We start from the raw sequence: 11,443 nt of genomic DNA, 5'->3' as shown, positions 1-11,443 counted from the left end.
ATGCTATAATGAATTATAGTGCCTTGCTGAGCAACCAGACTCAGGACTGGGTTTGTGGCCCAGATCTGCCTGTTATAACTGTATATGGCCATAAGACAACTGCTCAGCTCATGTGACCCCCATTAGCTACTTACTGATCACATGAGACTAATAATGCCTTCTTCGTAGCATTGCTGTGAGAATGAAATTACCTAGCACATGTAAATAATTTAACTCAGCCTCCATGCATAAAAAGCACTTTGCAAATATTAGCTGATTGTATTATTACTATTATATATATATGCAAATTGCCTCTTTAAGATGAAAATGAGGGGGAGACTATCAAACTTAACTGAGCATCTTCTCAGTTTTTGTTTGGTTTTGAGTCAGGACCCAAGATTTCCCTTGTTCAGATACCCAATTTCAGTTTTAAGTGGAAACTGATAATTATACTTGAATGTCTCCATTTCTGTTTTCTCTCTAAGCATTCCATGTAGACCTGTCCTTTGGGTCTTTTGGCACAATTCCTTTGGAAGATGCCCCACTCTTCTCCACAGTTTCATAACCGCATTCTGTGTGTCCCTCTGCACCTCTTTCTTGGTCTCTTCTCACTCCCTTTCGCCGAGAACTAAATTAATGAAGAGTTTCTGGTTAGTCATGTTAGGCAAGCTGTTCCCGAAATAGTACCTTCCATTTTTGTAGCTTCAACTTTGCAGCTGCTCTGTCTCTTTGGCGTCTAGGAAGAAAACTTTTCACATTAAGAGTTGCTGATGCGGATTTTCTTTTCGTCCCCGTCTCTGCGTTGATGAACGCCTGGATCCTGACAGAGACTATTTGGCTGTCTGCTTTGTAGTTCGGAAGAACTTGGGTTTATAGATTTCCCCCTAACTCTCAATTGATGTGTTGAGCTTCGGAGGAAATACCACCTTCTCTAAAAGCATGTTGTCACCTCAAGGCGTTCTCCTGCATCCTTACGGCGTGCCTATGATCCTTCCAGCAGCTCCCTACTTCCCTGGACTGATTCAGGTAATTCAAGGTCTCAGCCGATGAGCAACTTAACTCCAGAGCGCTCAAAGTAATAATTGGAATTTTTATGGTTGAGAAAGCAAACACTTTTAATACAGGAAAAAGCCCTCTTGTAGTCAGTGGGAATACAGTAGGAAATCAGAAAGATGAATCACCTTAATCTGGGTATTGACATCTCTCATGGCTGAATAAATGGTGTAGTTGAGCTATATTTGCTTGTATTGATCTGCTTGCTCTTTAACATTCCTGCCTTTGCTTCAGGAGGTTGACCACGGGGCAAAGGATTTGCACGATTTCTCTGATTTCTGAGGGACTCAACTCTCCCCGAGCAGATCATGAGGCAAAGTAACTTATCATGAAGTGACTTGGTTAAGAGTTTACAACCAGGAAACAGGAGGAGCAGAAATATGCATTAATTCTTCTTTTCCCCTTCACACGTATTTTCTGTTTTTATAGAAGAGTTTTTTTGTTGTTGTTGTTGTTTTGTTTTTTACTCCTCTCTCTCGCCTTCCTCTTCTCCTCTGCAGTATCATTGAGATAAAGACTCTACTTACTGATGGTTAATGTATGAATTCTGGAGATTATTTTAGAAATCCTGGACCAGTTGTTTATATCTTAATGATGGCAAGAGAGTAGAGGATAGCGACATGTATGGGTTTTACTTTTAAGGCCTGTTAATTCCGTACAGAGAGGGTCAGGTAGAGTTTAAGAAATCTGGTGTCCCACTCCATGAGTTTGTTGTTTGTCAGCAAGCCCTGATTTGTGTGTAAATGTGTAAAGAACTTTCTGGAAAGTTAATATCCATCGTGATAACCATAAGAAACTGAGGTGGGTTTTTTTGGTGGTGATGGTTTACTTGCTTGTTATATGTTTTTGTTATCCTTCCCTTAATAATAAATTTGGATCCCTTTTCGATAGGAAAGGAAAACTAAGTACATTGAAGAGGTCCTTCCCAGTCTACACCCCCCACCCCCACATTGTAAAAAGTCTGTGATACTTTAGCTCGGGGGTGGGGAACCTTTTTTCTGCCAAAATTTATACCATTATTTGTGGACCATACAAAATTATCATTTTAAAAATTAGCCTGTTATATTTGGTCAAACATTAAATTCACTCACCTTTAATGTGATGGCTGGAACTGTAGGTAGCTGCCTTGGTTACGAATCGGCCTGCGAACCTTAAGGTCAGCGGTTCGAAACTACCAGCCACTCCGCGGGAGAAAGATGAGGCTTTCTACTCCCGTAAAGATTTACACCCTCGGAAACCCTGTACAGGGTCGCTATGGGTCGGAACCAACTCGACGGCACTTAACAACAACAACAACATGCCCTGAGGGCCAGGTGTTGCCCACCCCTGCATCTTTACTGAACATTTCAGGAGAGACTACTAGGAAAACACCTTTTATCTCCTTTTCAGAATATTGCTTTTTACCTCCTGTTAACTATAAGAATGGGGGTGCTTAAAGATAATCTGGGTGATTCTGAATTATGATAGGGCATCCCATCAGACTGGATGGATGACCTTTGCCCTATTTTGAGAGGTTTCTCTATGTTAGAAACAAATGGGTCTCCAGGAGAATGGCCCTTGACAACATGAAAGTTATTCTATCCTTGTAGGCCTAAGCAGACCCTTGTGGCCTGCTGTCACTTGAGTGGGATTCAGTGGCAAAAAGCAAGGAAGCTGTCCTTCTGCTTCTGTTGAAAACTTGGGGTGAAGGTCGGTCATGGGAGTTTTGTTAGACCCTTGGCCACCCTGTCCCATAAATAATTACAAGTAAATCGTGCCCTTCACACTATGCTGATTGATGCTGAAATTGCTTTTGAAAGTTCTCATAAGTTCCTGTTATAGATTAAGTGCCCGTGTAGGAAAAATAGCAGCACCTACTGAAATGGGTGAATGTAATCAGGTTTAATGGACTCAGGAGCTTGTTGGGAATTAAATAACTATCGATTTGTTGGAATGTTGCTGTCGTTACGAAATGCCACTCTGGACGCATTACCCCAGTGATAGATGAGAAGACGCGAGGGCCCGCTGAGAAATTTGGGAAGCTCTGTTCTTCCTCCTTTGCAGAGAGTTTGGGAAACGTAGGCAGCTATACTTGGAGGGAACAAGTGGTTTTACCTGCAAACCTGGTCTGATTATAATTTCTTCCCCCGCCCATGAACCCTGTGATAACTAGTTACCCATAGTGGGCAGCTTCTGCAACAGCTGCTGGGATATACTTTGTCTATTTCCTCCCCCACTCCAGTGGAACACCGCAGAAAAGTTGTGGACAGAAACAGCCTGGTTTTATTTCTGGATTTGCTGAGACAGCCCATGTTAATTACCCACTGGCATCAAGAAACTCAAATTACCTACTGCAATAATATTTACAAGGGGAGAGAGAGAGAGAGAGGAGGGAAGGGAAGAGAGAAACATTGTAGCTCATATACACACTCACCTTTCAGCTGAGACTTCTGATTCTAACCATTTTGCCTTCCATGGGATTATAGCAATATGACTACCAACATTTACTCAACAGTTCCTCTCCAACTTCTCAAAGCAACACTAGTTTTTATTTGTTTATTTATAGGGCTTTACAGTGCCATAATCATGTTAATGCCTTCAGCATGGTATTCAAGCGATCCCCCACCAAACATGTGGAATCATCAGAGGTAATTAATTTCCAGAGACGAGAGATCCTTAAACAAAGCCACCAGGCAGGGTTGTTGTGTCAGAATTCTAAACTACCTCCAAGGTCTTTCTAATCTCCAAAGCCATCAGTTCTTTGGTAGAATGATTTCTTTTGTGTAATTATTTCAAATATTATTATGTGTAATCCAGACTAAATTTGCCCAGTTTTAGTCTATTCAGGTAAATAAAAAGTAATAACTTACCAAACATTGCAAATGTTACCAAACATTACTAATCTTGCCAAGACAGTGAGTAGAGATACTTACTTCTTAAGGAAGTTTCCCAGGCAGAATAGATTAAACAGTTACCACCAGCTCCAACTTCACTCCCTTGGAAAGTAATTATATTTACAACATCAGATTCTCTGAACCATTATTTGATATCTTGTTATCATTGTGAGTAGCTTTCTGAATCATTAGATTCATGGCGACCCCTTGTTTGCAGAGTAGAATCACTCCAAAGTCATTTCACTATGGTCATAAGACAGTGACCTTTCAGGAACAAAGCACTTTGCCCCTCTTTTAAGGAATCTCTGGATGGGTTTGAACTGCCAACTTCTCAGTAGCAGTCGTGTGCTTAACTGTTGACAACACCTAAGGATATTTATTTGGTGTCTAAACCTGATGAACATATAGCCAAATGGATAGTTCTTTCTCTAGCAGTGTAGAAAATTTCGCAATGAGCATGAACTATTGAGCTGAACAAGATTGGATGACTCCATGGGTAGAAAGATGCAGAAGAGAAGAGGAAAAGAGTTATGCCGCTAAGCAAGTTGTGTAAAGATTGTTATTTTTCTCTTGGAGTATACCCCAACATTGTTATGTTTGGATAAGGAAGACCAATGCATATTTCTGCGTTTAATTATTCCTATAGAGTTCCAATGACGTTTGGATGACTTGGTTGAGTTTAGACATTTGATTGATGAATGGATTATTTGTCTGGGGACAGATGAGGACAAGTTATTTGTCAAGGTTGGCTTTGTGTTCAGAAGCTACATTCCCATAGTGTGGATTGTGGTTGCACGATGCCCAATGATACAATCAGTATGGTGGCTTTCTAAATAAATCGCCTGCTTTGTTAGTTTTTCAGTCTGATGAGCCCTTGACTCTGGGGTGCAAGCTTGGACCAACTGTGTCATATATATACCCTACTGGCCACACGGAGCTAGATGATTCATTCTCCTGGGAGACGTAACTCCCATTTCTCCAGGTTTGACAGATGATAATGAGTCAGAGACTATTATCCTGGAAGGAGGATGGTATGGACTGCAGGTTACCCACCTCAGCACACACTAACTCATTTAAATGATTTGCTCACTGCAGTGTATTCTAAGGAATCCTCGTGGTGCTCAGGACAAGCACTCGACTGCTAACCTGAAGGTCATCTGTTCAACCCCTCCATGCACTCCTTGGGAGAAAGATGAGTGTCGACTTCAGTAAAGATACCCAGCCTCAGAAACACTTTACAATTGGGATTGACTCAGTGGCAGTACTTGTTAGCACAATGTTCTATATCACACACTGTACTAGGCACACAAAAAAAATCAAAATGATGAAGATATGGCTGCCGACTTGTTTTCATTGCCTAGTAGATGGTCAGCACACACACACAAAGCACAAAACTGTAATAGTACTATAAAGACAGTGGGAACGAATATTATGTAACAATTGTTGAATATTTGTTGTTTCCAGCTCTGTACTAAACATTTAGATATAGTATGTCACTTATTTTAACAATAATCTTATGAACGTTAGTTAATATTGGCCCACCAGCTTTTTTTTTTTTTTTTTTTTTTTGGTACTTCTAAATTCCAAAAATGCTCTGAAAATCAACTAAGTCACTTTTTGAGGAGGGGAAGTTTGGCACCAAAACTCGATTGGGAACAAAGCTTGACCTGAAATGATGTGAGGTTATTTATAGATCTTATTTATCCCACTCAGTGTGAATATTCATACATTTTGCTGCGGGAATATTTATGTGTTTGATTTCAGGGTGTCGTCCCAGACCCTGCTGAGGGAGTTACATAATCACTGTTTCCCCTGAAATATCTTTCTGAAAAAGAAAATCCCTCCCGAAATCTGAATTTCAAAATACAGCTGGCTCTAAGCGCTGCAGATATAGAAGCAAAGTCTGCATTATGGTTCTACTCTGGTGTGTATGAAAAGACTGAGACTTAAACACAAAGGAAAGTCAAGGTCACAAGGAATGTCCATGACTCGGCTGAGATTGGGGCCCCAGCTTGTTGGATCAGAGCCTTCCTTCCTACCCTCCACTGTACCAGTGAAGGTCTAGAGAGGGCAGAATGTGGGGTCAGAATACTGGAGCAACAGATGCCTCTAAGAGTTTAGAAGAGGAGCATATGAAGGGGAGAGGTAGCGTTGCAGTTGATGAGAAAGCATCCATTGGTAGATATACACTAGGGACTCTGGAGAACCCTGGAGCATTTGGATGCTAATGGAAAGGTCAGTGGTTCAAATCCATCTGACACTCCATGAGAGGAAGAGGTATTCTAAAAAGATGACAGCCTAGGAAACATTATTGGGCCCCTAGCCTCTGTCTTATGGGATGACTGTGAATCAGAAATGATCTGGGGCAGTGGGTATTGAGAAGGTATACACTGGCCAGACAAAAGGGGAAAATGTTTCTAGCAGAGCAGGGGCCAGCAGTAAATAGAAAATGGTAAGATATGATATTGAAGTAAGACGTCTGTATCTTCTCCCCCAGCACCTTGCTGCTGTGGGATTTGACAGTGTTTCACTTTGGGTTAAAAGGAGCTGGGCAGCATCTCAGAGATAGGCCCATTAGGGAAATGAGCTGTATGCACACTGTTCTGTGAATCTAGCAGGGAGAGTGTCTGCTTCCTGGACTTGCGTCTTCTTTACTTTTAGCTATGGGAATGAGGTGAACTTGGAGGATAAACAACTGAAAGGGTGTGAACTGCAAACCACAAAGTCAGCAGTTTGAGCCCACCAACTGCTCTGTGGGAGAAAGCTGAGGCTTTCTGCTCCTGCAAAGATTTACAGCCTTGGAAATCCTATGCAGGGTTGCTAGGAGTCAGAACTGACTAGAGGACACTTAACAATAACAACAACAAAAACAACAATCTTTTATCTTTTATGCAGTAAGCCCCCTCACTGAGTGTTTTGCAACTTAAACTTTGAAAGTTATACATAGAAATATCATGTTGTTGTTAGCTGTCATCGAGTTGACTCCAATACGATACACGGTGTCCCCACCCCACAAGTGCAGAGCAGAACTCTGCTCCATAGGATTTTCAATGCTGAAACCTTTCAGAAATAGATTACCGGGACTGTCTTCTAAGGAAGCTCAGGGTGGGTTTGAATTACCAAACTTTTGATCAGTAGTTGAGTGCTTAACCATTTGTACCACCTGGAGAGCCGTAGAACTCTGTTGGTGGTGTGAGGTTCCTTCGTGTCTGTTCCACACACAACAGAAGGAAACACTGCCCAGTCCTACACCTTCTTCACGATCGTTAAATTTGAGTCCATTCCTGCTGCCGCTGTTAGTCCAACGCTTCGGAATTCTTCCTCTTTCTCGCTGACCCTTCACTTTACCAATCATGATGTCTTTCTCCAGGGACTGAGCCCTGCTGATAACATGTCCAAAGTATGAGAAATGTAATCTTGTCATCCTGGCTTCTAAGGAGGATTCTGGCTGCATTTCCTCCAAGACGGATTTGTTTTTTCTTCTGGCAGTCCATGACACTTTCAACATTCTCCTCCAACACCATGATTCAAGTGCACTGATTCTTCTATGGGCCTCCTTATTCATTGTCCAACTTTCACAAGCACATGATGTGATTGAAAATATCATGGCTGTTGTCAGGTGTACTTTAGTCCTCAAACTTTGCTTTTGAACACTTTACACATGTCTTGTGCTGTTGATTTTCCTAATGCAATACATCATTTGATTTCTTGACTACTCCTTCCATGAGTGTTGATTGTGGATCCAAGCAAAATGAAGTCTTTGATAACTTTAATCTCTTTTCTCCATTTATCATGATGTAATTTATTGGTCCAGTTGAGAGGATTGTTGTTTTTTCCATATTGAGATGCAATCAATATTTAAAATTATATATTTTGATCTTCATCAGAAAGTATTTTAAGTGTTATTCACTTTGTACAATCAAGGTTGTGTCATCTGCATAGTATAGATTGTTAATCAGTCTTCCTCCAACCCTGTTGCCACATTCTTTATAAAATCCATTTTCTCAGATTATTTGCTCAGCACACAAATTGAATAAGTATGGTAAAAAGATACCACACTGGTACATAACTTTCCTTAGTTTAAACTACTCGGTATCCCCTTGTTCTGTCTAATAACTGACTCTGGGTCTATGTACAGGTTCCTCATGAGCACAATGGAGTTTTCTGGAATAATCATTCTTTGTAATGTTAGCCAAAGTCTCCACACAGTGAAAACAAAGCCTTTGCATAGTCAATAAAACATATCTTTCTGGTATTCTCTGCTTTCATCCAAGATCCATCAGACATCAGCAGCTATAACCCTTGATCTATGGCCTCTTCTGAATCCAGCTTGAATTTCTGACAGTTCCCTGTCAATGTACTGTTGCAACCATTTTTTAATTATTTTCAGCAAAATTTCAGTTGCATGTGATATTAATTAGGTGATAATTTCTATGTTCCCTTGGGTCATCTTTCTTTGGAATAGGCATAAATCTAGATCTCTTCCAATTGGTTAGCCAGGTAGCTGTCTTCCAAATTCTTTGTCATAGATGTGTGAATACCTCCATTGCTGAAACATTTCAATTTATATTCTGCCAATTCCTTGTTGTTGTTGTTAGGTGCCATCAAGTCGGTACCAACACATAGAGACCTTATGCACAGCAGAACACAGCACTGCCTGATCCTGGGCCAACCTCACTACTGTTGCCACGCTTGAGTCCATTGATGCTGCCACTTGGCCAATCCATCTCATTGGGGGTCTTCCTAGAGTCTTGTTTTTCATCAGTGCCTTCAGTGTAGTTTGAACTTATTTTCGTATCATTATTTCTTGATCGTATGCTACCTCTTGAAATGGTTGGACATTGTTCATTTCTTTTTAGTACATTGCTCTGCATATTCTTCCCATTTGCTTCTAATGCTTTATGCCTCATTCTTTTTTTTTTTTTTTTTTTTATCATTGTTGTTGTTTTTAAGAGCCATTGAGTGGGTTCAGACTCATAGTGACCTGAATAGTGTTTCATGAGTTTGAACCACCGACCTTGTGACTCAAACTGACCTTGCAGTTCAGGGCTTATCCTACAGCGCCACACCAGGATTCCTATTTTGCCTGTTATTGTTGTTGTTAAGTGCCGTCGAGTTAATTCCAACCCATAACAACCCTGTATAGGGTTTCCAAGGAGCAGCTGGTGAGCTTGAACCACCGACCTTGCAGTTCAAATGGCTTTGCAGTCTGACGCATTAGCCCACAGTGCCACACCAGGACTCCATTTTGCCTATAGCGTCGTTCAATATTGCTAGTCAAGGCTTGATTTTTTTCTTCATTTCTTTCTGCTTGAGAAATGCTGAACCTGTTTGTCTCTTTTGATTTTCTAACTTCGGGTGTTTGGGAATTTCATTATAATACTTAACTTTGTCTTTTTAAGCTGCCCTTTGAAATTTACTCTTCAGCTCTTTTAGTTTCTTATTTCTTCCATTTGCTTTAGCTTCTTTATGTTCAACAAGACATTTCAGAGTCTCTTCTGACATTAATTCTTTTTAAATGTTTTATTGTGAATTACATGATAGTTTACATGGGAGAACATTAGTTTTACATTCATCCTATCATATATCCCCTCCATGTATCATCAACAAACCCAAGGGTATACCCTGCAAGACTGCCCTCTGGTCGCTCTGACATTAATTTTTGGCTTTTTTTTTTTTTTTTTTCTTTCCTTTTCTTTTTAGTGATCTTTTGCTATCTGCCTGTAAGATGTTCTTCATGTTATCCCACAACTCTTCTGGTTTTCAGTCATTGGTGTTTAATGTATCAAATCTGTTCTTGAGATGGTCTGTAAAATTCAGGTGGGATATATACAAGGTCATATTTTGACTCTCATAAGCTGGTTTTAATTTTCTTCAACTTCAGTATGAACTTGAAATTGACGATCTGATTCACAGTCTGGAATATATACAAGGTCATATTTTGACTCTCATAAGCTGGTTTTAATTTTCTTCAGCTTCAGTATGAACTTGAAATTGATGGTCTGATTCACAGTCTGCACAGGCCCTGTTTTGTCTGATGATATGGAGCTTTTTCTACCATGTCTTCTCACAGATGTAGTCAGGTTGATTCCTGTGTATTCCATCTGGTGAGGTCCATGTGCATAGTTGCCGTTTATGTTTAAAATATATTTCTAATGAACAATTTATTGATCTTTTAAAATGCTATCATGTGATCTGCAGCATCATTTCTATCACCAAGGCCAGATTTTCCAACTACTGGTCCTTCCTCTTTGTTTCCACCCTTCATGTTCTAATCTCCAGTAGTTATCATTGCATCTTAAATGCATGTTTGATCAATTCCAGACTGAAGACATTGATAGAATTCTTCTATTTCATCAGAATTGACTGTAGTGATTGGAGCATAAATTGTAATAATAGTATTAACTGGTCTTCCTTGTAGACATGGATATTATCCTATTACAGACAGCATTGTACTTTATGACAGATCATTGTACTTTATGACATATCTTGAAATGGTATTTTGTATTATGAATGTGACTGTTACTTTTCAATTTGACACTCCCAGCATAGTAGACCATATGATTGCCAGATTCAAAGTGGTTAATACCCGTCCATTTCAACTCATTAATGCCTAGGATATCAATCTTTATACATTTCCTACAATACTATAGACCCTAGAATCCCACTCCCAAGAGAGTTGAAAGCTGAAACTCCAATAGACAGATGAATAACAGTATTCATTGAAGCATTGTTTACAACTGCCAAAAGGTAGAAGCCACCAAGGTCCATCAGCAGATGAACAGATAAAGAAAACAGAGTCTGTCCATATGGTAGAACGCTACTCATCTACCATAAAGAGAAAGGAAGTCTGGATGCATGCTGCAAAATGGATGAACCTTGAAAACATTTTGCTGAGTGCAATATGTCAGTCATATTAATAGAAATGTGGGATGATCTCACTTAGATAAAATATTTACAATAGGGACATACACAGAGACCACTGTTTAGGAAGAATACTTTTTGTTGTTGTTAGGTGTCATCAAGTCAGTTCTGACTCATAACCACTGAGTCAATCCTTCTCATTGAAAGTCTTCATTTTTTTCTCTGACCCTCTACTTTACCAAGCATGGTGTCCTTCCCTAGGGACTGGTCTCTCTTAACAACATGCTCAAAGTCCATGTGATAAAGTCCCAGTGCCCTGGCTTTGACGGAGCAAACTGGCTGCACTTCTTCCAAGATAAATTTCTTCTTCCCTTCAGCAGTCCATGGTATATTTAAAAGTTTTTCACCAATGTCACAATCCAAAGGCATCAATTCTCTCTTGTCTTCCTTATTCTCTGTGCAGCTTTCACCTGAATATAGGCTGGACCTACTATGGCTTTGGAAGCACTAGTAGCTGTTAATGTTGAAGGAAAACTTGTAACAGCTACTGACAAGGGTAGTGCATTCTGGTTGCTGTAATCAATGTCAGTGAATTGTATGTGGAGAAAGTGTTCAGTTGACAAATATTAAGTTTATGTTTTTGTTGTTAAGTGCTGTCCAGTCAGTTCCAACTC

The 11,443-nt window shown here is 40.0% G+C and overlaps 1 protein-coding gene across 3 annotated transcripts in view; it reads left to right on the top strand.

Moving 5' to 3' along the window:
• Positions 1 to 664: 664 nt before the first annotated feature.
• LOC102817285 (RNA binding protein fox-1 homolog 1-like) overlaps positions 665 to 11,443 on the top strand; it is a 481,947-nt gene continuing 471,168 nt past the window's right edge. For 2 of the 3 annotated variants that reach the window (XM_006867228.1, XM_006867230.1), the window contains exon 1: positions 665 to 1,005. In XM_006867228.1, coding sequence (XP_006867290.1) covers positions 919 to 1,005 — 87 coding nt within the window. In that variant the 5' untranslated portion in view covers positions 665 to 918. The remainder of the gene's footprint in view (positions 1,006 to 11,443) is intronic. The other variant, XM_006867229.1, reaches the window with a different exon arrangement.

The sequence above is a fragment of the Chrysochloris asiatica genome, unplaced genomic scaffold (assembly GCF_000296735.1).
Source record: "Chrysochloris asiatica unplaced genomic scaffold, ChrAsi1.0 scaffold00102, whole genome shotgun sequence".
In the NCBI taxonomy this organism is placed as follows: domain Eukaryota; kingdom Metazoa; phylum Chordata; class Mammalia; order Afrosoricida; family Chrysochloridae; genus Chrysochloris; species Chrysochloris asiatica.
Note: the sequence above shows the minus strand (reverse complement) of the source record. Positions and strands in the feature narration are given on the sequence as shown.